Raw genomic sequence first — 27117 nt, 5'->3', positions numbered from 1 at the left:
AACTGTGGAAACAATTTGCTCTATAAAATAATTTATATTTTCACCAGATACACATTTTATCATTTTCCCTACAGCCCTGAAAGCATGGATGTTACTAATTGTTCAATTTTTGCCAACATGGAGAATGAGAAGTGACATCTCACTGCCTTTTCCTTGATGCATTACAAAGCCACACATAAGAATCTGAGGATAGACCATCTTAAGAGAGGAAATTGTAAGCACAAACAGACTGGGATGATTAAGTTCAGCATATTAAAGGCACTGGAAGGCCACTGTGGCTAGACTATCCCAAGCCAGAACGATAGGTGACTAGAATGAGGTCAGAGAGGAATGCAAGGGTCATTCCACATAGGGCTACGTAAACTGGAGTAAAGTTTAGATTTGAATATCAAGTAATATTAGAAGCTTTTTGAGGGTTTCAAGCAGAAGATCCTGTTCTTTATTTTTAAATGACCATTCTGACCACCCTGACCCTCCTGTAGGAGCTATGAGTAGAAACAGGAATATCAGTTAGCAGGCAACAATAATAACCCAAGTGGAAGTGGTAGTAGCTTAGATTGCAGTGGAAGTTACGGAAACAGAAGTTGACAGAGAGTGGATACTTTTGGAAATAGGTTCATCAGAACTTAACAATGAATCAAATATAGAGGGTAAAGGAAGGAGGGAAATAGGTCAAGACAGTTTATGCAGCTTTTGACTTCAGCAAGTAGGTACAAATATATTCAAAATGGGTGAAAAAGAAAAGTAGAAGTTTGGATTTATCAGATATCTAATTTTTTTGGTCAGCTTTTTGGTCATTCTTTTCCAGAATATTACTAAGTTGACCAATATGCAGTCTTAGATAATATGTGTCCAATATGTTTTCTTAGGCCATACATTATTTTATAATTAAAAATCATATCAATAATTAATGTCTAATTAATTGGCATATAATATATAGAACCTTCTTAAAATTTAAATTTCCTTTAAAAACATAAAATTCACCTATTTTGAGCCTCCTGGCACTTTTGTAACTTTCCATAAATCCTCAAATTACTAATAGAGGCTTGGCAGTCTTATAAGCCCGGATTTTTATTATTTTGAAATGTATGGAACATACGCTGGAAGAATTGAATTTAAATATGTCTTATATATGTATATGTGTATGTTTTCAATAAACTTCTTATCTGTCTTTTGGTTTTTTTTTTTAAATATTTACTTTATTTATTTGAAAGAGTTACAGAGAGAGGTAGAGACAGAGAGAGAGGTCTTCCATCTGCTGGTTCACTCCCCAGATGGCTGCAATGGCTGGAGCTAAGCCGATCCGAAGTCAGGAGCCAGGAACTTCTTCCAGGTCTCCCACATGGGTGCCGGGGCCCAAGGACTTGGGCCATCTTCTACTGTGTTTCCAGGCCATAGCAGAGAGCTGGATCGGAAGAGAAGCAGCCGGGACTAGAACCAGCACCCGTATGGGATGACGGCACTTCAGGCCAGGGCTTTAACCCGCTGTGCCACAGTGCCGGCTCCGTGTTTTAGTTTTCTTGTACCAATGGTTGTTCTACCCTTTCTAGACCAATGATCATTAATTCTAAGAAGAATACTAAGTATAATGTTTGATTCTCCTTGACTTCCTAAATCCTCCCAGGTCCTCAACAATGGGGCTGTCATCAGTTTCTTCTTAATCCTTCAAACAAAATCAAATAATCTATTTTAGCCATCCATGGAATGTTTTTAAATCCTTACCTTATTTTGGGATTTAGTAAATTTGATAGCATTCTTACTGTTTTTGAAATTCTCTTATACCTACCCTTAGACGTATGTTACTATTTTTTGCAGCCATAGTCTAAAGAATTTTTTGTTGATACATTAATATTAGCATCATCAGAATTATAACTTTTATAGTTTAGCAGCTCTCCTGACTCTTCCTCTAAGCAGTCACAGGTCAGGAAATGATGCTTATCTTTTCTGTGCCTTTCTTAAGTTTTGGTCACACATTTAGTTATGACCAGTTTTTCACAGGTTTGTCAAAATTAGGCTGAATTCCTGAGTGGAACAAGACATTCCATTTTTTTTTCTCTCTCTGATTTTACCCACATGTTCTTTAGTATAAGAACAAGTGAAAATGCTGTCTCTCTCAAGTTTCACAACTCCTCTATCAAGTTTGCTTAGGATGGAGTAACCAATAGTTAGTAAGTTTATATAGTTTGCCTAAGTTCACACAATGAGTAATAGAGCTACTTGATCCCAGGTCTTATTTCAGAACTTGAGCTATGAGTTATTGCACTGCATTGTCTTGGAATGATGTATTCCCCCATTCCCAGGGTTATGGAATTCTATACCTGTATATATTTCCCCAACACACATCACTACCTCAATGCTCAATCAAGAATGCTTTATAAAAAGGTAGTACACATCTACTATTTCTAAAATCAGGTGGAAACCCAATAGTTTCACATATGTATCCTGTGCTTTTGGGTGGATTCTGTGTTCCTTCTGCATTCTCCCATCTTTTTGTTTTTTTCAGTGTTTCTTTGCTGTCTGGCTCCAGACTCATCTTTCATTTTCTTTGTGCAATTGCTATAATTAGCCATTTTTCTAAGAGTTTCTTAGAGTAGAATACAGTACATGTGAGTATACATGAACTCAATGCTCCTGGGTTTTACTTCTTCTAGTTCTCTTGACAGCCAAAGTTAGGGAATATATATTACGTATACTAGGCCATACCTATATTTTTGCATATAGCCATCATCATGGTACACACCCACAAACTCCACTGTGCTTTATGGATTGCATTGTGTCCTCTTCCCTCCCCCAGCTCATTCATATGTTGAGATCCTAACCTCAGTGTCACGGTATTTGGAGACATGGGCCTTTAGGGGGTAATTAGGTTTAGGTTAGTTCATGGGGGGTTGTGATGGGATTAGTATCATATGTTGAGACACCAGTAAGCTTGCATTCATTCAAATTCTCTCTTGCAAGCTCTCTCTCTGCCATATAAAGATATGGCTTGAAGATACCCTTTGCAAGCCAGAAAGAGAGCCCAAACCATAACCCAACCATACTGGCACTCTGATCTAGGACTTCCAGTCTCCAGAACATTGAGATAATACATTTTTGTTGTTTAAGCCACTCAGTCTATGGTATTTTGCTATGGAAGCCCTAGTAGAATAAGACAAAATATAGAATGAGTATAACAACTCCAACTCTAATCTAATACCATAATCATAGCATTCGTTTTAGTTTTACCTTCTTGCTTATTTGTAACTTTGTTATGTCCTTTTAATTTTTATTAATTTTCATTTTATTTGAAAGTGAGGGAGATGGAGAGAAAGAGAGAGAGAAAGAGAGAGAGAGAGAATATCTTCTACCCTACCTGCAGGTTCACTCCCCCAAATGTCTGCAACAGTTTGGGCTGGGTCAGGCTGAAGCCAGGAGCCAGGAACTCCATCTGGTGTCCTTTGTGGTTGGGTGGACCCAAGTCCTTGAGCCATCATTGCTACCTTCCATAGTGTGCATTAGCAGGAAGCTGGATCAGAAGCAGGGCCAGGACTTGAACCCAGGATGTGAGCTTTTCAAGCAGTATCTTAACCAATGCACTCAACATCTGTGTCTCTGTCCTTTCTGAGCTGATAGGCTGCAGGTATCATTAGTATCAATAGCAGTAATGAAGTCAGGGATACATCTCACTGGAATAGATACTCTCAAAATGGATTTTTCATGTACACAGTGTTTCTGCCAAACCTGCCACCCATGGACTTAGAGAATGCTTCGCCCCCATCATGGTATTTCACACAGCGTTGCTTCTGATCGAGGAATTTGCTTCACAAATACAGTATGGCAACTGACCCATGTTCATGGAATGTACAGGGGCTCAGCATTACCTTCCACCATCAGCTGTCTTAAGAACAATGAAAAGAGCTTTTTTCTTGTTGAAAGATTTATTTATTTGAAAGAGCTACAGAGAAGGAGAGGCAGAGAGAGAGAGAGAGAGAGAGAGAGAGAGAATGAGAATTATCTTCCATCCACTGGTTCACTCCCCAAATGGCTGCAATGGCCAGGGCTGGGCCAAGCCAAAGCTAGGAACCAGGAGCTTCTTCCAGGTCTCTCAGATGGGTACAGGGGCCCAAGGACTTGAGCCTTCCTCTGTTGATTTCCCAGGTGCATTAGTGGGGAACTGGATCAGAGGGGGAGTATCCAAGACTTGAACCGGCACCCATATGGAATGTTTTACCCACTACACCACAGCGCAGGCCCTGAAATGACCTTTTTGAAGACTCAGTGGCAATGCCTTGTGGGGGCCAGGGAAAGGTTGTCTAGGATGCTCTAGATCATTGTCTAGCACACACGGATGTTTCTTCCATACCTAGGAGTTACAGGCCTAAGAATAAAGCGTAGAAATGGGAATGGCTCCAGTCACTATTACCCCTAATGATTCAAGAGCAAAATTTTTGCTTCTCTTCCCAATGATTAGAGAGGGTCTATTGGTCTCAAAGTCTTAGTTCCAAAAGTAATGTTTCTACTGGAAGACACAATGATTCCAAAAAAACGGGGCAGATGACTGCTCTGTGGCTTCTTTGGGCAGTTAATGTCTAGGGATTAACTGGCAAAAAAGATGGCTTTTGAACTGGCTGGATTGTTAATTGTGATTATAAGCAGGAATATGGGTTGCTACTGTACAATGGAAGTGTGCACCTGGGGCACTTGGTCCTTTGCCCTATGATTACAGTCTATGAGAAACAAACACCCAATTTAGGCATGACTGTTTAGAAACCAACCTCTGTGGGTATTAAGGTTCGGGTCATCTCACCAAAGAACTATTGACAGGGTTACTAATGGCAAAGGGAATCTGGAATAAGTAGTGAAAGAGAGTATAAATACCAGCCAAGGCCTTGGGTCCAGCTGCAGATATAAGGAGTATAATAGTTATGAGTACCTTATTTTGCTATGAATATATTACTATACGTATACTAATCATCTACCCTTTTTCTTCATTTTCTTACCCTTTTTCTTTTTTTTTTTCTTTTTTATTTTTGACAGGCAGAGTTAGACAGTGAGAGAGAGAGAGAGAGTTAGAGAGAAAGGTCTTCCTTCCATTGGTTCACCCCCCAAATGGCCACTATGGCCGGCGTGCTGCGGCCAGCGTGCCGCGCTGATCTGAAGCCAGGAGCCAGGTGCTTCCTCCTGGTTTCCCAAGCAGGTGCAGGGCCCAGGTACCTGGGCCATCCTCCACTGCCTTCCTGGGCCACAGCAGAGAGCTGGACTGGAAGAGGAGCAACTGGGATGGAATCCAGCGCCCCAACCGGAATTAGAACCAACTAAGCCGTGGCGCCGGCCTTCTTACCCTTTTTCCATCTAACATAAGACACACTAAGCTGTCTTCACATGTCAGCATTTTAGTTACAGGGCTATCAAGGAGAAGAGTGAACATCACCCAAGGACTCTGTATCCTCTTCTGGGGAAAGGATTAATGCATTTTCACTTGTATGCAGGATGGTTGTTATTATGGTTGGTAGAAGTATGTTTTTTATCATCTTTATTTAGAGGTTAAATATGGTTTATGAAGAAGCATATAGGTACTAATGTGACAAAGGATGGGGTGTGATGTTATTTTTATCTGTCAACGTGGCTAGGCTGAAGTCCCCAGTTAACTGATCAAATATTAATATAGGTGTTGCACGAAATGATTTTGCAGATGCTATTAAGCCCATACAGTCCTAGGTAATATAGATGGGGCTGATTCAATTTCTTGAAGAGCCTTAAAAGAACAGCTTTCCTGAGAAAGAAGAAACCCAAGCATGGACAGCCCCTTCCACCTGTTCCAGTCCCAGCCTGCCCTTCCTGATGGCCTGCCTTATGGATTTCAGACTTGCCTAGCCAACACTAACAATCATATAAGCCAATTCCTTGCAGTACCCCTGATTTATATCTCCTGCTGATTCTGTCTCTGGTCAACTCTGATACAATATTCCACCATGTCACATGATATAACAAAGGAAGACTCTCTTTCTATCAAAAGAAAAAAACAAAAAACAAAACAAAAAAAACACCCAGTGCTCAGATTCAGTGTTAAAGGATTGAGGCTAGTGCACACTGAGCACTAAAGAGAAAATGCCAAACAGCAAAAGCAAAGCACAGATCAATCCACTTCACCACAAGAAAAATGTGAAAAACAAATCAGTTGGGTTCAGTTTAAGATTTTCTCTATAGGGTTATTAAAAATTAGTACTGTCTCATGTGTAATAGTAAGTTGTTCCGAGACAGGCATCCAAATACAGCAAACCACCACAGGCCAATCAAGACTACAACCATATTCTCAGGCGCTTTATGACCAAAATGTGTGCTTAGAAACTGTCATTATTCCTTCTCTTCTTATCTTCAGATAAACCTTCAGCTCTCCTGTCTACCCAGGAAGTTCTTACGCACTAAAGCTTCCATAAATAAAAGAATGCACTTACTTATTAAATTTTTGTATATGTTCATCCTGTGTGTTCAGTTGTCCTTAATCCAGAAATCAATCTCCAGACAGTTAGAAAATCAAACTGAAGCTACTGCTAATTAAAAGTCTTTAATACCATCTAAAAATTTTATATTCCTTCAGAGGAAATTTTGGACTTCTGACAACAAGAATGAGTAAATTGACTTAATAATCACTGCCTTTAACCTTGCTGCCTTGACTCGTTTATAGGAATATAAAAGTCTCATATGCTGAGGTGAGGTTTTTGGGAAACATCCATTTTTCTGTAACCCTTATTTCCTCCTCCTATGCGAAATACCCAACATATAAATATTTCAATTGTAGAAATCACAGAAAAATCTTGATCTGCATGTATTTGCTCAATTAGATCATAATATCCAGAAATAGTCCTTTGGATTCTAGCAGAGATTTGACATGAATAAATATCAGTGTAGGCTTCAGACTAATCTCCATTTATTGGGTCTTGCAAAAATCAAGGCTAAAAAAATGACATATTTGTTAACCAGTTGATACTTCTACATTTACTATTTCCATCTTCTAGGAAATAATGTTTATTGCCCAAGATGCCACTGCCACTCCATGTGGTGACAAGAACCCTGTGTGATTCAGACTGGAGCAAGATGGGCAGTTATTGTCTAAACAGACATCAAACTACTCTCATTCCAAATAAATTTGGGAATGAGGTTATCAAAGCAAGCAGACTCAGTGGAAATGAAGCTTTCAATTCCCTAATACCCCCAATATTTTGGCCAGGAACAAAATTACTTTCAAAAAGACTTGTGAACACATACTATAGCAAAGGTTAAGAACTACGACTATTCTATTTGTGTGCAGCAGATAGAGTGTAAATGTTTTCATAATTTATTATCTAGTTCTTTGTATTTAACCAGAGGTAGCAGCAATATTTTTTAGGAAATTTTCTAATTTCTTTAGATGATGCTCTCCATCCACTAATCCCATACACATTGCACTCTGATCTTGGGAAACGGCTATGCAGTAAGATAATCTAGCATCCTGAAAACAGATGAATTGCCATTATAGAAAATATTTATATCACAAATTATTCACATGCCAAAATGAAAAATCTGATGGAGAATTATTTAAAGCCAAGAACATGTAGATATTCCACCTGCAGAAGTTAATTCTTTTTTTTTTAAGATTTATTTATTTATTTGAAAGGCAGAGTTACAGAGAGGCAGGGAGAGGGAGAGAGGGAGAGAGGGAGACAGAGAGAAGAGAGATCTACCATTTGCTGGTTCACTACCCAAATGGTTACACTGGCTGGAGCTGAGCCAATCTGAAGCCAGGAGCCAGGAACTTCTGGGTCTCCCATGTGGGTGCAGGGGCCCAAACACTTGGGCCACCTTCCACTGTTTCCCAGGCCAAAGCAGAGAGCTGGATAGGAAATGGAGCAGCTGGGAATTTGAACTGGCACCCATATGGGATGCCAGCACCGCAGGTGGTGGCTTTACCCCCTAGGCCACAGCACCAGCCCCCAGAAGCTAATTATATATAATATACATATATTTCATATATAAGGGGGCCAAAGGTTTTCTTTCCTTTTTAAGTGCCTTCAATATGCAAAGTAACAAATCATGTAAAAATAGTTTGGGAGAACCCCAAGTAGCCTGACATTTCTAATCTATCAGCTAGCATTTTACAACCAGTGTTTGTGGGGGCTAGCACTATGGCATAGTAGGTGAAGCCTCGGCCTGCAGCACTGGCAGAGAGACCCAGAAATAGATAGAAAAAGCTCCCATCCACTGGTTCACTCCGTTTGCAAACATTCGAGGGCTGGGTCAGGAGTCAGAAAGTCAACTAAAGTCTCCTACTTTGGTTAACAAGGACCCAATTACTTGAACCACCATCTGCTGCCTCCCAGTGTGCGCATTATCAGGAAACTCAAACTGGAAGTAGAGTTAGGACTTGAACCCCAGCACTCTGATATAAGATGCAGGTATCCCAAGGGATGTCTTAACCAGTAGGCCAGACATGCATTCTCCTAACTATTTAATAATCATAAACTGTAAGAAATAGAAGAAACTCTCGGGAAAAATCCAATTTAACTCTCATTTATAAGCAAGAAAGTTAAGGTGCAAAGCATTATCTTTTTAAAAAAAGATTTATTTATTTGAAAGGCAGAGTGACAAAAAGAAAACCTGAGAGAAGTTTTCACTCCCCAAATACCTGTAATAGTCAGGGCTAGGTATGGACAAAGCCAGGAGCTAGCACTCCATCTGGGTCTTCCATACGGGTGGCAGGAACCCGAATATCTGGGCCATCATCTGCTGCCTCCCAGGCACATTACCAGGAGCTGGACTGGAAGTGCAGAAAAGGCAGGACTCAAATCCTGTACTTAGATATGGAATGCAGTGTACTAAAAGTATGTGGCCTACCCTCCTGCAATGTGGCCCTGAATAGCAGCTTTACAGCTTCGTGGTAATCACTGAGAACACCAAAATTTGGCATTCTCGACCTTGTTCCAATGGTCTTTAAAATAAAATCAGTCATTTCATCACAAAATCAGTTCTTCCTTTTTTTTTTTTTCCTCTCCTAACCACAGGGCTCCCAAACCCTAGGCCTAATGCTTCAAACATTTTAAGAATGTAACCTGGCCGGCGCTCTGGCTTAACAGGCTAATCCTCCGCCTTGCGGTGCCAGCACACCAGGTTCTAGTCTCGGTTGGGGCGCCGGATTCTATCTCGGTTGCCCCTCTTCCAGGCCAGCTCTCTGCTATGGCCCGGGAAGGCAATGGAGGATGGCCCAAGTCCTTGGGCCCTGCACCCGCATGGGAGACCAGGAGAAGCACCTGGCTCCTGGCTTTGGATCAGCACGATGCGCCGGCCGCAGCGGCCATTGGAGGGTGAACTAATGGCAAAAAGGAAGACCTTTCTCTCTGTCTCTCTCACTATCCACTCTGCCTGTCAAAAAAAAAAAAAAAAAAAAGTAACCTAATTTATTAATTTAATCTTTAGTTTCATTTTCCTTTCTTTTCTGGTCAAGTTAAAACATACCTCCTGCTGTCCTCCTAGCACACTGTGATTTCCTTCCTTTCCTCAGACTCTCTCTGCCTCTTCCTTTACCTAGAACACACACACACACACACACACCTGTGTGGCAAGGGGGCACAGGAATATCTGTCCCTGGCCTATCAAAATTCTATCCTACCTTTTAGGACTTAAACTCAAATACTAGGTCTTCGAGAAATCTTTTCTTTGTGTTTCTTTGACAGCCTGTATGCTCTGTGTGACAAACATCTGCAGACTTCCCTGACTCTGCCGTAAATAGAACTTGAAGGCAGCACTGAGTAAGGTTGTTTTTTTTTTTTTTTTTAATTTTTTTAGGTTGGTTTTTTAAAATAATAGTTATTTAAGAAAAGGTTTTGCTGAATTGCTCAGCATCATACAAAAGTAAAAGACTTTTAGGCTTCCACAGAATTATAAAGCTGTTAATTTATGAGTTATCTTTGCATAGCCAAAAAGCAAACATCAGACAAACTAACTAGAAGACAGAACAGAGGACCTATAAACAACTGGGGTTGCTTGTGGTTTTTTTAAGTCATTACCGTCTTTCATGTGATAATTATCTCCCAATGGTTTGGCTCAGCTGGGCCCTAGGATCTGCTTGGATTTGTCATTAGGCCTCACATATTATTCATTTTCACTCTATACCATTTATGCGGGAAGACAGCAATGTAAGCTCCCTTGCCTGTGATTCTTCGCACAGATAATAGAAAATAAATTGCAATTAGATTTTGGTAATTGTATATAATTAACTCAAAATGAGCTGTTAATTATAAAAAATATGTTTTTCACTTTCTCATTATCTCATTTATTTTAGTTCCAAATTCTTAATGCCTCACTTGAGTAAGTTTAATATTTTAAAACACAGAGTATTTTTTAATGCCAAGATAATTTAAGTTTTCAAATACACAAAATTTAGCTTAAAATTAAATTTCATCTAGGGAGTTCTACTGTTAAAATCAAAGAGCCTGTAAGGTAGAAAAAGGGTCATTCTCATAACAGTTCTTGATGATATGTTCTAAAACCAGCAGGCACTTTTGTTTGAGTAATTTTACAAAGGCTGCTCAGGGCAACAGAGTGTGCTCCCCAGAGTGTTCTACCTCTGCCTGGGGTGAGAGGAAACAACTTCATTTCCATAACCAACTAAATCAAGGAGACATCAAATGCACTGTCTTTATCTCTTTTTACCTCACATTCTACTAAAAAACTGAAGGGCTATAGAGTCATTCTTGTCTCTCCAATGATTGTCAGACTTTGGAAACAGCTCTTAGAGTTTCCTCAAACTCTTCCAATGCAAAGTAACAGTATGAAAAGTCACCTTATCAGAGGCATGTTGGGATACATTTTTTTGGAAGCAGTGTATATTTATTTTTCTCTATTGAAATTTAGGGCATACGTGCCCAGATGCCTCAAAACCTTATGGCACTTACTTCGACTAGATCAGTAGTTTCCAAAGCATTTACTACACCTACCTTACCAGCAGTAATGACAACTTTCATAAATTGCAAGTGGGAGTATTCTTTAAATTTTCTTCTGGGAAAGAAAATTAGCATGCTCTATTACAATTATAAGTGATATCAAAGTATCCTTCTGTAAAAATAATCTCTAACCTAGCAATTTCATTTTCAGGAATTTATCCTAAAGAAACTAAAGTACCAGAACACAAGAATGTATGTGCAGTTACTTATTATAACATTGTGTGCAGTGGTAAAGGACATGCAACTACTTGAAAGTTCAACAGGGGCCAGCGCCGTGGCTCACTTGGTTAATCCTCTGCCTGTGGTGCCGGCATCACATATGGATGCCGGGTTCTAGTCCCAGTTGCTCCTCTTCCAGTCCAGCTCTCTGCTGTGGCCCGGGAGGGTAGCGGAGGATGGCCCAAGTGTTTGGGCTCCTGTACCCGCATGGGAGACCAGAAAGAAGCACCTGGCTCCTGGCTTCGGATCAGTGCAGCGCCAGCCATAGCAGCCATTTTGGGAGTGAACCAACGGAAGGAAGACCTTTCTCTCTGTCTCTGTCTCTCTCTCACTGTCTATAACTCTACCTGTCAAAAAAAAAAAAAAAAGTTCAACAATAGAAGAGGTTCGGATAAGCTACAGGAAAGTACAAACCATTGGTTATTATGCATTTACATAATGAAATAGTAATTATATTAGTTTTCTATTGCTGCTATAACAAGGTAAACTTAGTGTCTTAAATAGTGCATATTTACTACTCTACAGTGCTGTAGATCCGAGGTCTGACACTGGTCTCACTGGGCTAACATCCAGCTGTCACAAGGCTGTGTTCCTTTCTTGAGATCCAAGGAAGAACCTTTTCCTTGCTCACTCAGGTCCCTAGCAGGTTTCGGTTGCTTGCAGCTGGAAGAAAGAGGCTGCCATTTCCTTGCTGGCTGAGGATCATTCCTAGCTTTCCAGAAGCTACTTGTGCTCCTTAGCTAGTGACCTCCTTCCACTATCTTTAAAGCCAGCCAGCAGGTTGAGTTTCTCACACTTGTAATCTCTCCTCCTCCCTCCCTCTTATCTCTGACCCAGTGAGAAAGGTTCTACACTTTTAAGGACTTGTGTGATTAGACTGGGCACACTCAGATAATCCAGGATAATCTCCTAATATTGACACCTGTTCCTTTGATTGTTATCACAAAATCCCTTTGCCATATAAGGTAGCACTTTTTTAGAGGGTCCAGGGATTAGAGTATAGACATAACTGGGGGACAATTTTTCTGGTAACTATATAGCTCTGTAGCTTGATTTTAAAAAACCCACTAAGTAATATTAAGTGAAAAAAAAATAATATCGTCAGTTTGATCTCCACTATATAATGTTGTATATATTTGTAAGCATAAGAAAAGGTTTAGAAGGATCCACATGAGGGTGCTAACACTAATTCAACTAGTTCAAATAAACTAATTCAAACTAATTCAACTAATTAAAATAAAACAAGATAGGGAATGGAGTAGGGAATGAAAGACAACTAATATTTTCTTGGTATGTCTTTAGATGTTTTAATTTTTACAAATACTTTAAACATTTTTTGAAGTTTAAATTAAAAGCATTTTAAGATGGATTATGAAAAAATGTATAATACAAACACATAACACATAATTATAAACAAGATCTGGAAATTATATATTAAGATTAGATGTAAGATTATGTATCTATTTTATTTTCCTCATTTGGCTTATCAGCATTTTATATTTTTCTATCATCAGAGAGCAAGAAAGAATTATATATTTAGATTTGATTATTCGTTATTGCCCTTTTTATACTCCTGAGGTACAGTGATCTTTCTACTTACTACTTGTTGAATTCTTTATTTAGTGTAGGATTAAACTTGTGATTATAAAGTAAATTGAAAGTATGTCATTGCAAAAATTAAAACAAAAATAAGAGAGGAAGGAGAAAAGAGAGTGGGATGGAGGGAGAGAGGGTGGGAAGTATCATTATGTTCTGAAAACTGTATATATGAAACACATGAACTCTGTTCCCTTTGTATACATAAATAAACTTTAAGAAAGAAAAATATATAAATATGAATAGTATTAAAATTAAGAATACTTTAACTTAAGAAAAAGTATAATAAAAAGTTCTCATGTTAACCACGAAAGAAATACAATGCCCTAATAATAAAAAATATGGACATATCTAGTTAGGCAATGAATATTCTACAAAGGACAAACACAAAGGGCTAATAAACATATCTGAAAATGTTCATCCTAATTGAATACTGAGTAACTGCAAATTACAAGATTCTTTTTACCACTAACTTGCCAAATATTTTTTAATTTTCAAATCCACAATGAAGAGAAAATTTACATATATTTAGATTTAAATATTAATTTGGGAGGCTCCCTTAAAGTCCCCCACATTAAAGGCTTGTTAAGATAAGACTATGGACACATTTTATTTTATGGCTAAGTCATGGGCATGGTCCCCAGGGTGACACCAATGGGAGGCTGTGAAATCTTTAAGGGGCAGTGCTTAGAGAGAGTGAGGTCTTCACATCATTGTGGGTGTGTCCTCAGAAGGTAATTCTCACGTGACCTTGTGAGTTCTTACAAGAGAGTTATTAATGGGAGAGGGCTCCGAGATGGCAGAATAGGGAGGGAACTCACTGATAGTCCAGGAAAAGATAGTTTAATAAAAGTGGAGATACTGTAGTCTCAGGGAAGAGTTAGGGAAAAAAACTGCAGAGGAAACTCTTCCAGAATTAGAGGGACACGGTGGACCTACATGGAGGGCACGGGCGCCCACGGCTCGGGACCCCAACCGCCAAATCTATGCACCAGCACTGGGAAGGGAGGTGAGGCGACCACAGTAGCCTGAGACACTGGCGGAAAAGGGGCAGGAAGAGCCTAGAGGGAACGAGGCTTGAAGCCCTGTTGGGGAAAGGATACCAGCTTAAGTAGAGGAAAGAAAAAAAAATAAAAGGGACCGGTATGGACACAATACTCTCTCTCCCTTCACCTTACAAAGGTGAGTGAGACAATAGAGCAGGTACCATTTTGGACATACGTAACAGCTGCGCCAGCTTGGGGCTGCGCCCAACCTCAACCAAGTAGAAAAACCAGACTCTGGTGGGGAGAAATAACAGGTGACTAAGACCTAGTGAATGTGCGCAGCATATGAACAGGGACTGTGAAAAAAATAATGAGGGTGTGTGAGAGAACTCACGGTGTGGCTGAGACATGAGTAGTCTTGGTGGGAGATGCCACAAATTCAGGCGGCCTTGACTACCCGTTGAGATACATTGCAGGGGAATCTGAGCTTACACTGAGGACTACACAGATCCTTTGTGTGGTCCTTGGGACAGAGCAGACAAATGTTATACTCACTGGGGCTAGCGCTCAGGCACTGATTGCCATTGAGGAGAAGAGCTCAGCTGAGTGGAATCAAATCCCTTCTGAATAAAAAAAAAAGAGAGAGAAAGAGAGATTTACTGTGCCAAACCTGGGTGTGTCACCTTTGGCACACCCTTAACCCTGAAGAACTGAACAGAGCTCTCTGGCCACATCCACCACAAGACTCTAGAGAATCACCAAAAGCAGACAGTCCATTTAACCTAGAGTCATAGTATAAAGAGAAAAGACACCACAGCAAAAAGGAAGAAGAAGAAAGAAGAAAGAAGAAAGAAGAAGAAGAAGAGGAGGAGGAGGAGGAGGAAGAGGAGGAAGAGGAAGAGGAAGAGGAAGAAGAAACCAAAGAATATCTCCACAATACAAAACAACAAATGCAGAAACTGAGGAAACAAGAACAAGGAAGACATCATGATGCTCCCAAATGAACATGAAACTCCAATACAAGATTATGAAGATGATGAGATAGAGGAAATACAAGATATGGATTTCAAAAAATTTATGATAAGAACATTTAGAAGTTATCAAAAACAAATGCATGAACTATAGAATCTATACAGGATAGGACAGAAAATCTCTCTTGTGAAAATGAAATCTTAAGGAGGAATCAAAATGAAATGAAGAATTTAGTAGAAAATGAAATTGATACTGAAGAGAAACCAAAATGAAATGAAGAATTCAACAGAATAAATGAAAGACACATTAGAGAGCCTTAAAAACAGAATCAGTGAGGCAGAAGAGAGAATATTGGACTTAGAAGACAGAGCACAGGAAAGTATACAGTCAAACCAAAGAAAAGAAGAGGAAATTAGAAATCTAAAAAATAGGGCCAGTGCCACGGCTCAATAGGCTAGTCCTCTGCCTGCGGTGCTGGCACACTGGGTTCTAGTACCGGTCGGGGTGCCGGATTCTGTCCCGGTTGCCCCTCTTCCAGGCCAGCTCTCTGCTGTGGCCTGGGAGTGCAGTGGAGGATGGCCCAGGTTCTTGGGCCCTGCACCCACATGGGAGACCAGGAGGAAGCACCTGGCTCCTGCCTTCGGATCAGCGTGGTGCACCGGTCGCAGGGCACTGGCTGCGGCAGCCATTGGAGGGTGAACCAACGGCAAAGGAAGACCTTTCTCTCTGTCTCTCTCACTGTCCACTCTGCCTGTCAAAAAAAAAAAAAAAGAAATCTAAAAAATACTGTTGGGAATCTCAGCATACTATTAAAAAAACCCAACATTTGGGTTCTAGGAGTTCTTGAAGGCATGGAGAAAGAGAAAGGATTAGAAGGCCTTTTTAGTGAGATACTAGCAGGAAACTTCCCGGGTTTGGAGAAGGAAAGAGACATCCAAGTACAAGAAGCACATAGAACTCCCAATAAACATGACCAAAAGAGATCCTCACCACAACACATTGTAATCAAACTCACCACAGTGAAACATAAAGAAAAGATTCTAAAATGTACAAAAGAGAAATGTCAGATTACTCTCAGAGGATCTCCAATTAGACTCACAGCTGACTTCTCATCAGAAACCCTACAGGCTAGGAGGGAATGGCAAGATATAGCCCAAGTACTAAGAGAAAAAAAACTGCCAGCCCAGAATACTATATCCTGCAAAGCTCTCATTTGTGAATGAAGGTGAAATAATGACCTTTCATAGCAAAGAGAACTTGAAAGAATTTGTCACCATTTGTCTAGCCCTGAAAGAGATGCTTAAAGATGTATTACACACAGAAACACAGAAACACAGCCATCAATATGAAAGAAGGTAAAGGAAGAAAATCTCCCAGTAAAAGATCACAGGAAGTTCAAAGCATATGTTAGAAATATCTTTGGGAAAATGGCAGGGCAATGTCACTACTTATCAATAGTCACATTGAATGTAAACAGTCTCAACTCTCCAATTAAAAGATACAGACTGGCTGAATGGATTAAAAAACAAAACCCATCTATTTGCTGCTTACAAGAAACTCATCATTCCAACAAAGATGCATGCAGACTAAAAGTGAAAGGTTGGAGAAAGATATTCCATGCCAACAGAAACCAAAAAAGAGCTGGCATAGCCATCTTAATATCAGACAAAATAAACTTTAACACAAAAACTGTTAAGAGAGATAAAGAGGGGCACTATATAATGATTAAGAGATCAATTCAACAGGAAGATGTAACTATTATAAACGGATATGTACCTAATTACAGGGCACCGGTTTATTTAAAAGTTATGTTAAGGAACTTAAAGGGAGACTTGGACTCCAATACAATAGTATTTGTGGACTTCAATACTCCACTTTCAGTAATAGACAGATCAACCAGACAGAAGATCAACAAGGAACCAGCAGATTTAACCGACACTATTGCCCAAATGGATCTAACAGATATCTACAGAACTTTTCATCCTTCACTTAAAGAATACACATTCTTCTCAGCAGTACATGGAACCTACTCTAGGATTGACCACATGCTAGGCCATAAAGCAAGTCTCAGCAAATTCAAAACAATTGAAATGCCATGCTTCTTCTCAGACCACAGTGGAATGAAGCTTGAAATTAGCAACTGAGGAATCCCTAGAGCATATGCAAACACATGGAGACTGAACAACATGCTCCTGAATGAACAGTGGATCATAGAAGAAATCAAAAAAGAAATCAAAAACTTTCTGGAAGTAAATGAGAATAACAACACAACATATCAAAACTTATGACATACAGCAAAAGCAGTGTTAAGAGGAAAGTTTATAGCAACAGATGCATACATCAAGAAATTGGAGGCCGGCGCCGTGGCTCAACAGGCTAATCCTCTGCCTTGCGGCACCGGCACACCGGGTTCTAGTCCTGGTTGGGGCACTGGATTCTGTCCTGGTTGCCCCTCTTCCAGGCCAGCTCTCTGCTATGGCCCGGGAGTGCAGTGGAGGATGGCCCAAGGAAGACCTTTCTCTCTGTCTCTCTCTCTCTCTCATTGTCCACTCTGCCTGTCAAAAAAAAAAAAAAAAGAAAAAGAAAAAGAAAAGAAATTGGAAAGGCACCAAACAAATGAGCTATCAATGCATCTCAGGGATCTAGAAAAACTGCAGCAAACCAGACCCAAAACTAGTAGGAGAAGAGAAATAATTAAAATTAGAGAAGGAATCAACAGAATTGAATCTAAAAAAAAATTACAAAAGATCAGCAAATGAAGAGCTGGTTTTTTGAAAAAATAAAAAAAATTGACACACCATTGGCCCAACTAACTAAAAAAAGAAAAGACCCAAATCAATAAAATCAGAGATGAAAAAGAGAATGTAACAATAGATACCACAGAAATAAAAACAGTCATCAGAAATTACTACAGAGTTGTATGCCAGCAAACAGGGAAATCTATCAGAAATGCATAGAATCCTGGACATATACAACCTACCTAAATTGAACCTTGAAGACATGGAAAACCTAAATAGACCCATAACCGAGTCAGAAATTGAATCAGTAATAAAGGCCCTCCCAACAAAAAAAAGCCCAGGGTTATTTATAAACAGCCGCCATCTCTGCTTCCTGGCTGGCCGTGAGAGCCTTCCTCCACGTGCACTGCACCATGGTCTACCACTGCCCTGATCAGAGGCAAAACCAATGAGGTCATCTGAACTTGGACTTTACTGTGGAACAAGTAAATCTCTTTTCTTTATAAAGTACACAGTGTCAAGTATTTCAATATAACAACAAAAATAGACTAATACAGATAATATTATGTAGTATTTTCTTTCTGTGCTAAATCGGGGATTTTTTAACATCATAAGGAATAATTTATTATATAAAATTTAAATTTGTTAATTATCAAGTACATGGTTCAGCTGTGCAAAACATCAATGGCCTTCTTACAAATATTTTGAGGTAGAAATGTTGAGTGGACAGAAGGAAGGCGATCAATTGCATGTATATAGGTGTGTTACTAGAGACAGGTAGAGGTGGAGAGGGAGGACAAGGGAGAAGAAAGGGAGGGAGGCAGCTGAGGGAGGGAGGAAACACAAGGTAAAGAAGAAAAGAAAATAGTTATCTGTGGGAGTTAAAGTGGCACCATTCAGAGCAGAAAATCAGTACTTAATGACTATGTAAGTCTTCTATTCAGAAATAAGGATACAAGTATACACTAGATGGAACAGATAAAAGTGGAAACATCTTGAACAGTCAGAACTGCTTGTTGGAGTAGGGATGTCAGCAAGATGGTGAAATAGGATTTTCAATTGCTCATATACCCTGCAGAAATATCTATTTGAACAACTATATAGATACAAAAATACCTTCACAAGAGCAAAGGGACAACAAGGTCAGAGATTACAGCAAAGCTGTAGCACAGAAATACAAGATACATTGAAGACGATAAGAAGGACAGTTTTATATTAAAGGCAAAACCCTTTTCCCAACTCTAGGCTGCACATACAGACAGAGGTGCCCTCCCTGTGAGGGAAGAGGAGGGAAGTGAACACTGGACTTCACCTCAGATCCCAGTACTGGGCTTGTTCCAGTAAAACCAGTGCCAGGCTGGTACTCATGGCACGCAGCTTCTCGGCCTTTCCCAGTGCCAGTGGGATCTAGACTCCACGCCTGCTTGGTAGATTTGGTTTCCAGGTGCACACCACCAGCAGGCTTTGGGCAGGCCCCATTGTCAGGCTGTCTCTGGTACTGGGATGATCCCAGCAGCCCTAGGCTTGGTGCTGCCCCAGTACCAGGACAGCCCCAACAGAGTCAGGCTCCAGACCTCACCACATCCCCAGGCTTCATGCCTGTCCCAGCATCAAGCCACACCTGGAAGCCCTAGCCATCAGGTCAGCATCTATGGGCCCATCCTTCAGACCAGCCTCTGTGAATAGAGTCCCCACGTGTATATGGTCTCCTCTATGGCCCTAGGTTCCAGGTTTGTGCAAGGATGGTCTACACAGCCTTAGGTGGTAGGCCTGCCCAGTGACTAGCCCAGTGACTAGCTGGTCCAGATTGGCCACTGTGGCCACATCCTTCAGCAGATTCAGGGGTTATACCCATTTCAGCAGAGCCCAGAACTAAGATGGCTCCCATGAACCAAAGATCCAGGACTCAGGTTAGCTATTGTGGACCTAGCCCAAAGGTCAGAAAAACCACACAACTCATCCTTAGGCTAGCACTTATGAAACTAAGCTCTGGGCCTGACCCTATGGTCCCATACCTTAAGTCAGTCCCATGGCTCTAGGCTCCAGGCCAATTCCCATGATCCTAGGCTCCAGATCAATACCCACAGATCAAGCTTCCTGCCTGCCTCAGTACTAAGCTGGCCCTAGGCACGGTTAAGGGTTAAGGCCCACACCAGTGCCAGGTCACTCCTTGCAGACTGATGCTCCTGGATCACCCCTATATAGACCAAGGCTCCAGGCCAGTAGACTCAAACAGCTTAAGTAGTCATTTTTACTACCACTTACTGCAGGGAGATAGAATGAAGAGCTTGAGTTCAGTCAAGTTAACTGCTTGCTATCAAAAGAAAGCCAACATTGTTTACAGGAAATATCTGAATTCCAGGGTCATTCACAAGGACCATGATATAATCGAAAATGACAGGAATATATGACCAATACTCAAGAGAAAAGTTAATCAACAGAGGTGAAAGCCAATGTGACCCAAGTGTTAGGATGAACAAACCGTTTAAAGAAAGTTTTATAACTATACTCAAGAACATAACGATCCAACTGCACATTCCAGAACTGAAAAATGTCATATGGAAACTTAAAATCACTATGGATTTTAACAGGTTATAAATAACAGAAGAGCTGAAGAAAATGAGGGCGGATCAACAGAAATGATCTAATATGAAGAATGAAGAGAAAAACATTATTTTAAAAGTGTTAACTGTCAAGGATCTATAGGCCAATATCTGCAGGTTTAATATAAGAAAACTTCAGAAAGTTCATGGGAAAATGGAATTAAAAGAAAAGCTTATTTTAGTCTGTACAAATTTTGAAATCCATGACAGTTTTTTTCCTCTGAACATTTTTTTAATAATAGGCATTTTCCATGAACTTTTTTTGAGGACCTCTTCAAATATGTGAACCTGGAGTCCTTAAAGAAGAAAATAAAGAAAAAAGTTTCCAAAAGAATAGTGGCCCCAAATTCCTCAAATTCCAAAAAAAAGAATTCTTAAACATTGCTTTGGGGATGTAGATTGATTTAACTTTTATAGAAAATAATTTTTCAATGTGATTCAAGAATCTTAAAAAAAAGTCATATGTACTTTGAACTAGTAATCTCACTTCTAAGAATCTACATCAAAGACATAAAGTAAAAACTTTTCAGACATGTTCTTCAAGGCATAATTTATAATAGCAAAACTCTTTATTATCCAGTAATAGGCTAATAGATAAATATTTAGGCATATGAGCTCTATTTAGTATAGCATTAAGCCTTGCATATAATGTAAATTAAGAATGTTATCTCAGAAAATGAGCTATTAAGTTGAAAAAATATTTAGGCATAGTTACCTAAATATTGCATAGTGAGAAGACTGAACGCTTTTCATTTTCTTTTTTATCCTCCTCTGTATTTTTAAAAATTCTATAATGAGAATGTATTTATTCATATGGTTAGAAAACTATACAAGTATCTACCAATACAGACCTCTAAATTTATGTCAAGCACATCCCAGATACCTATGTCTTTAATATTCTTGCCTTCACTTAACCCTTGGTTTTACCTTGATCCAGAGTCATTCCCAGTCATATCCAGATTGAGCTCTCGGGGTTTAGTAAGCTCTTTGTCAGCAACCTGTGTTCTTGACTTAAATATAGCTTGAGTTCTTAACCTATAAAAACAAATTTAGAGAATTTTTAAACCTCTAGAGCCTGATAAACTAAATAGTAATCCTTTGAAGACCATATTCTTCCAGCTTGATCTACAGGAATTTTTTTAAAATTCAAACTCAATCTGGGGGCCGGAACTGTGGCGCAGCAGGTTAAGCCTCCAACTACAGCATCCCATCCTGGCTGCTCCACTTCTGATCCAGCTCCCTGCTAATGTGCCTGGGAAAGCAGTGGGAGATGGCCCAAGTGCTTGGGCCCCTATACCCACATGGGAGACCTGGATTAAGTTCCTGGCTCCTGGCTTCGGCCTGGCCCAACCCAGGTTGTTGTGGCCACTTGGGGAGTGAACCAGCAGATAGAAGATCTCTGTCTCTCTATTTCTCCCTGCTTCCTGTAATTATCAAAATAAATAACTCTTTTATAACCCCCCCTCAATCTGTCAAAAATAAATGGGTGATTCCAAATACTCATTGCAAGTAAGTGTATTTGCATCATGAGAATAAAAATGAGAATTTTTAAAAACTCTAATTATCACCAACTCTGTCTAACATATATAGGAGGCATCTATTTCTCATACTGATATTTCAAAAAGCTGGGGCTACAGCTCACTGACCAACATATTCCCGCAAAGAACTGGAACGTGTTCTATACATCAATGTTAACTTAGCACCATAATCACACGTGTACTGAAGGAAGGCTGTTTAAGAAATTAGCACAATGATCTTCTACCAGGAGTTCTGGTATTAATCATCTGTAGCAAATACATGACACTACCCATTCTTTCAGAGTGTGTGTGTGTGTGTGAGTACATTTAACCAATGTTCTCTGCTTATCTGTAAAAGTATGTTCTCAAGCCATTAACATCGTTATTTTCATTGTTATCAAAAGATATCCTTATAATTGCAACTAACTATGCTCAGTGATACACAAAGGATGTAGATTAGCTACCCTCAGGAACTTACAGTTTAAGACCAATATTTGGAAGTGACACACTGATAGGTAGGTAAATGTCAACGTAAAATGTTACAATCAGGCAATTAAATGTCAATGCAAAATGTTAAAATCAGGCAATTATGAGAAAAGAGTGTAAAAATGACAGTTTAGTGACAGAACAGCCTCTGTAACAGCAGTAGAAATGATGAAGGGGTGCATTTTATGTATGTTATTGCACTGAACCTCACACTCTTTTACCTACTTTTACCATATGTATCTACAGGTGACTAAAGGGAGGCACTGGCACATAACCTACCTGAGGTGACACATTTTTAATTGATGAAGACAGTATTTTTTATTATAGGTATAGCATACATATATATCATATTTTAAAAGTGACAAAGGTAAATAATTATAATTAGCCTTGATTTTTTTAATTTATTACATATCTACTACATTGCTCCAAAAAGGATTTATGGTGGTCCTATCATAAATAGTATTCTAGATACATCCTTTCTGATAAATTAAGAAAAGGCTCACAAAGATAATACTCTTTTGAAATCTCTTATTGACCATCATATAATATCAAAGTGGTAAAGTGAATCATTAATGATATATTTAAGTAAATGCTAATGTCATGGTAAATAAAGTGACAGGCTCATCGCCAAATTCTGAACTACTATAACAATTCTGTACTATATATTTGGTATTCAATCACAGAATATCCTCCCAATAAATCTGAATATCCAAAGCACCATAAACAATGCCCTCTTCATGGAAGATTTTAATTCATAATTGAATTGAAGTAAGATTCCTTGGGCCATTAAGTGTTAAGTACAGAAAAATACATAAAAGCTCAGATTATAAATAAAGAGCGAGATTATGTATAATAAGCTGAGGTATAAGATCAGGCACTTCCTCTATATCATTTTTACAGAGTTGAAGACATATGAAATATTTGCTGGAACAAAGAGAACTAAACTCACTTAAATACCAACATTATAAATTAAACAGTAAGCTGCTACTTTTATATATATGAAAGATTTCAAAAAAGTTCATGAAAAATGTGTACTGTGAAAAAACCATGAATAGATTTTGAAAATTTTTTGCACCAAAATAAACTTAACTTTTAATTCTATATTCCAAGAACTTTTTGAAGTATCTTCATATTCAATAACTTAAAATAGAGTTTGCTAGAAAAAAAAGACCTAAAAATTTTAGGGAGTAGAATTTTAATTGCACTGTAATAAATAGATATGGTATAGATAACTGGAAAAGTAGAGCAAAGATATTTAAATCAGAGGAAAAGGTATGTCTTGAAGAAGAAATATAAATAGTATGTTGGGAAGATCTCAACACAAGATTATCTTTAGAAAAAGTATTATTTCTTAGGAAAAATGGGGCAATGGGTAGAAAAGGTTTGATTACTAAGTTAAATAAACATATGTAATAGGAAATTATTGTGGGTTTTTAAAATTTAGAAGTGGTACAATAACAGAATGTATAAGGGAGATTAATTTGATATATTCTTGGTATATGATACTAATATGCAGAAGTTTGAATTTCAAGTGACTCATAAGTCACAAAATTACATAAATCTAAAAAGTAGGCTAGAGAGTAGGGCAACTCTCAGCCTAGAAATATGAATTGTGATTCTCAGTAGTCAAGTAGATAGATTTAGCTTCCTGGTTCTGGGTTGCACTAGCTAACAATGGTAAACCACGGTGGAAGTTACACAAGAGAACGAGAGGTGAAATCTGTTTAATTAAAAATTCCTTGAGCCTCTGCTTAACTGGGCATATTACTTAGATATTTAACATATATAAATTACATTGCAAATAAATGTCTGAACATACCAATTGAAAGACAGAAACTGGTACGCTGGGTTAAAAACATGACTCAACTAAATGCAGTGTTTAAGAAATTCACTTGAAAGTTACAGTATATGTAGGGTGAATGTAAAAAGTTGAAAAACGTATACCTTGTAAACATTAATCAAATGAAAGCATAAATGGTTTTATTAATATTAGATAAAGGAGGCTTTGGAGAAAAGAAAATTACTAGGGATGGAGAAGGTCATCATATAATGAAAAAATGGTCTATACACTAAGTAGACATATCTTTTTTTTTTTTTTTTTTTTTGAAAGATGAGGAGGCTAAGAGGGTGAGAGAGAGACTGGCAGCAGGCATCTGCTGTCTCACTCCCTACATGTCTGCAATTGCCAGGCTAGGCCAGGCCAATGCTAGGAGCCAGGAAATCAATCCAGGTATCTCACATGGATGGCAGGGACCCAAACTACTTGCGGCCTTTAAGGGTGAGCATTAGCAGGAATCTAGAATTGGAAGCAGAGCTGGGACTTGAACCTAGAGTCCAAAAGGAACTGCTAGTATCCCAACTGCTGGTTTAACTGCTAGACCAAAACTTGCTCCAAACACAGCAATGTTACCTGTGTAAGCACCAGACAATAGAGGTATAAATATGTAAAACAAAAACTGATAAAACTGAAAGGAAAAATAGACCTGAAATTGTCATTGGAGATTTCAAACTCCCCAAACTGCCAAAACAACCAGGTAGAAAATCAGCAAGGACATAGAAGAACTCAATGTGACTGTATAACACGGGCTAACTGACTCTTTCAGAATACTCCACCCAGCAACAGCAGGATACATATTCCTTTCAAGCACTCATGGTAGATGTACCAAGAGAAAACATGGCCTGGGTGGTAAAAGAAACTTCGACAGATGTGAAAGAACTGAAACCACAGAATGTGTTTTGTAACCATAGTGGTATCAAGCTCGAAATCATAATAAATGAAGTGAGGAAAATCTTGAAAAACTTGAAAACTAAATGTAGCACTTCTAAATAACCCAAGGGTAAAAGAGGAAATCTCAAAGGAAAATTTTAAAAATACACTAAATTTTATGATTATGAAAATAGAACAAATTAACATTTGTGGGACACAACTGAAAAAATACTGAGAGAGGGAGTTCACTGCATTAATTACAGTAGAAAAGAAGAAAACCTTAAATAAATAATCTAAGCTTCCGGCCGGTGCCGCGGCTCAATAGGCTAATCCTCTGCCTGCGGCACCAGCACACCGGGTTCTAGTCCCGGTCGGGGCGCCAGATTCTGTCCCGGTTGCCCCTCTCCCAGTCCAGCTCTCTGCTGTGGCCCGGGAGTACAGTGGAGGATGGCCCAAGTGCTTGGGCCCTGCACCTGCATGGGAGAAGCACCTGGCTCCTGGCTTCGGATCAGCGTGGTGTGCCGGCCGCAGCGCGCCAACCGCTGCACGCCAACCGCAGTGGCCATTGGAGAGTGAACCAACGGAAAAGGAAGACCTTTCTCTGTGTGTCTCTCTCTCTCACTGTCCACTCTGCCTGTCAAAAAAAAAAAAAAATCTAAGCTTCCACACTTTAACAAATTAGAAAAAGAAGAATAAGATAAATTCATAGCAACTAGAAGGAAGAAATTAACAAAGAGCATAAGTCAATGAAATTTAAAACAGAAAAAAAAATAAAAAAAATCAATGAAACAGAAAGCTATTTCTTTGGAGAGATAATTAAAATTAACAAACCTGTAGCAATACAGACAGAAGAAAACAGAGAAGACAGAAATGACCAGTATGCAGAAAAGAACAGGGGATCTACTTACAAGCCCTCCAAACATCCAAGAAGTAATGAAGAACCAAGTCTGTACACTTAAATTTGATGTCTTAGATGAAACTGTTCAGTTCCTCAAAAAGTGCAAAATGACACAACTCATTCAATATCAGACATCTAATTTGAATAGCTCTATAGAGCTAATAATTAATATATTATATAAATACTTATAAATTATATTAAATATAATGTAATTAATAATTAATTATATAGAGCAGTTAATTCCTTATTTACTGAAGGAAATTAAACTTTTAACTCAAAAATTTCAAAAAAGAAATCTCTAGGCCCAAATAGTTTCATTGTAGAGTTCCACAAACATTAATAGAAGAGTTAACATCATCCCTACAAAATCTCTTCTAAAAAGTAGAAGAGGAGGGAAAACTTCCCAACTCATTTTATGAGTCCAGCATTATTTTGATACCACACTCAGACAAAGACAGTACCAAAAAAAAAAAAAAGAGAGAGAGAGACAATTACCCCCCTCAGTGCTGGTGCAAATATGCAAATAGCCATAACAAAATATAGCTGACCATCTATATTTGTGGTTTCTGCATCCATACATTCAATCAACCACAGATCGGAAATATTAGTAAAAAATTTTATTGGTACTGAACAAAATAATTTTTTTCCTTATCACTATTCTCTAAGCAATAGAGTACAACAGCTGTTAACATAGCATTTACATTATAAGTAATCTAAAGATGGAGTATAATATACAGGGAAGATAGATGTAAATTATACACAGATATTATATTTTATACAGGGGACTTGAAGATTTGTGGGGGATCCTGGACCCATACTCAAATGCCTTATATGAAACGACTCCCAGGGATGACTGAACTAGTAAGTAGAGTTTAGTGGAATATAAAAAGAATTATACACCTCAAACAGCACTTTTTACATTGTGTGTGGGTATGTGTGCAAACTGTTGAAATCTTTACTTAGCATAAAGTTGGTCTTCTGTATAAAAAGTTAATTAAAATGAATATTAAAGAAGAATGGGATGGGAGAGGGAGTAGGAGGTGGGACGGGAGTGGGGGAGGGAGGGTGGGTATGGGGGAAAAAAAACACTATATTCCCAAAGTTGTACCTATGAAAATTTTATTCATTAAATAAAAGCTTTAAAAAAAACAAAAAAGAATTATACACTACGACCAAGGGGAATTTATTTCAGAAATGCAAGGTTGTTCAAAATTCTACGAGCAACATAATCTATCATATTAGCAGACTAAATAAGAAAAATCATGTGATTATAAGAAGCATCTGAAAACAATTCATTAAAGATATTTGGCAATATTCAATAAATTTCATGATTAAAAATAAACCTTATATAATCTAAAGAAAAGATAAACTTGTTTCATAAACATTTTTTAACTTTTGCTCTCTGAAAGATTCTGTTGGGGCCAGTGTTGTGGTGTAGAG

General features: G+C 38.7%; 1 protein-coding gene across 2 annotated transcripts in view; it reads right to left on the bottom strand.

The window, feature by feature from the left end:
• The window catches only part of KIAA1328 (KIAA1328 ortholog), a 345762-nt gene that overhangs the window by 92501 nt on the left and 226144 nt on the right, over positions 1-27117 (bottom strand). Inside the window, exon 8 of one of the 2 annotated variants that reach the window (XM_062201575.1) lies at positions 20997-21104. The exons of the other annotated variant lie outside the window; for it this stretch is intronic. Coding sequence (XP_062057559.1) covers positions 20997-21104 — 108 coding nt within the window. The remainder of the gene's footprint in view (positions 1-20996; positions 21105-27117) is intronic. 2 annotated transcript variants of the gene reach the window in all.

Source organism: Lepus europaeus, chromosome 9 (assembly GCF_033115175.1).
Source record: "Lepus europaeus isolate LE1 chromosome 9, mLepTim1.pri, whole genome shotgun sequence".
Lineage (NCBI taxonomy): Eukaryota > Metazoa > Chordata > Mammalia > Lagomorpha > Leporidae > Lepus > Lepus europaeus.
The sequence above is the reverse complement of the archived record's forward strand: the minus strand, read 5'-3'. Positions and strand labels throughout refer to the sequence as shown.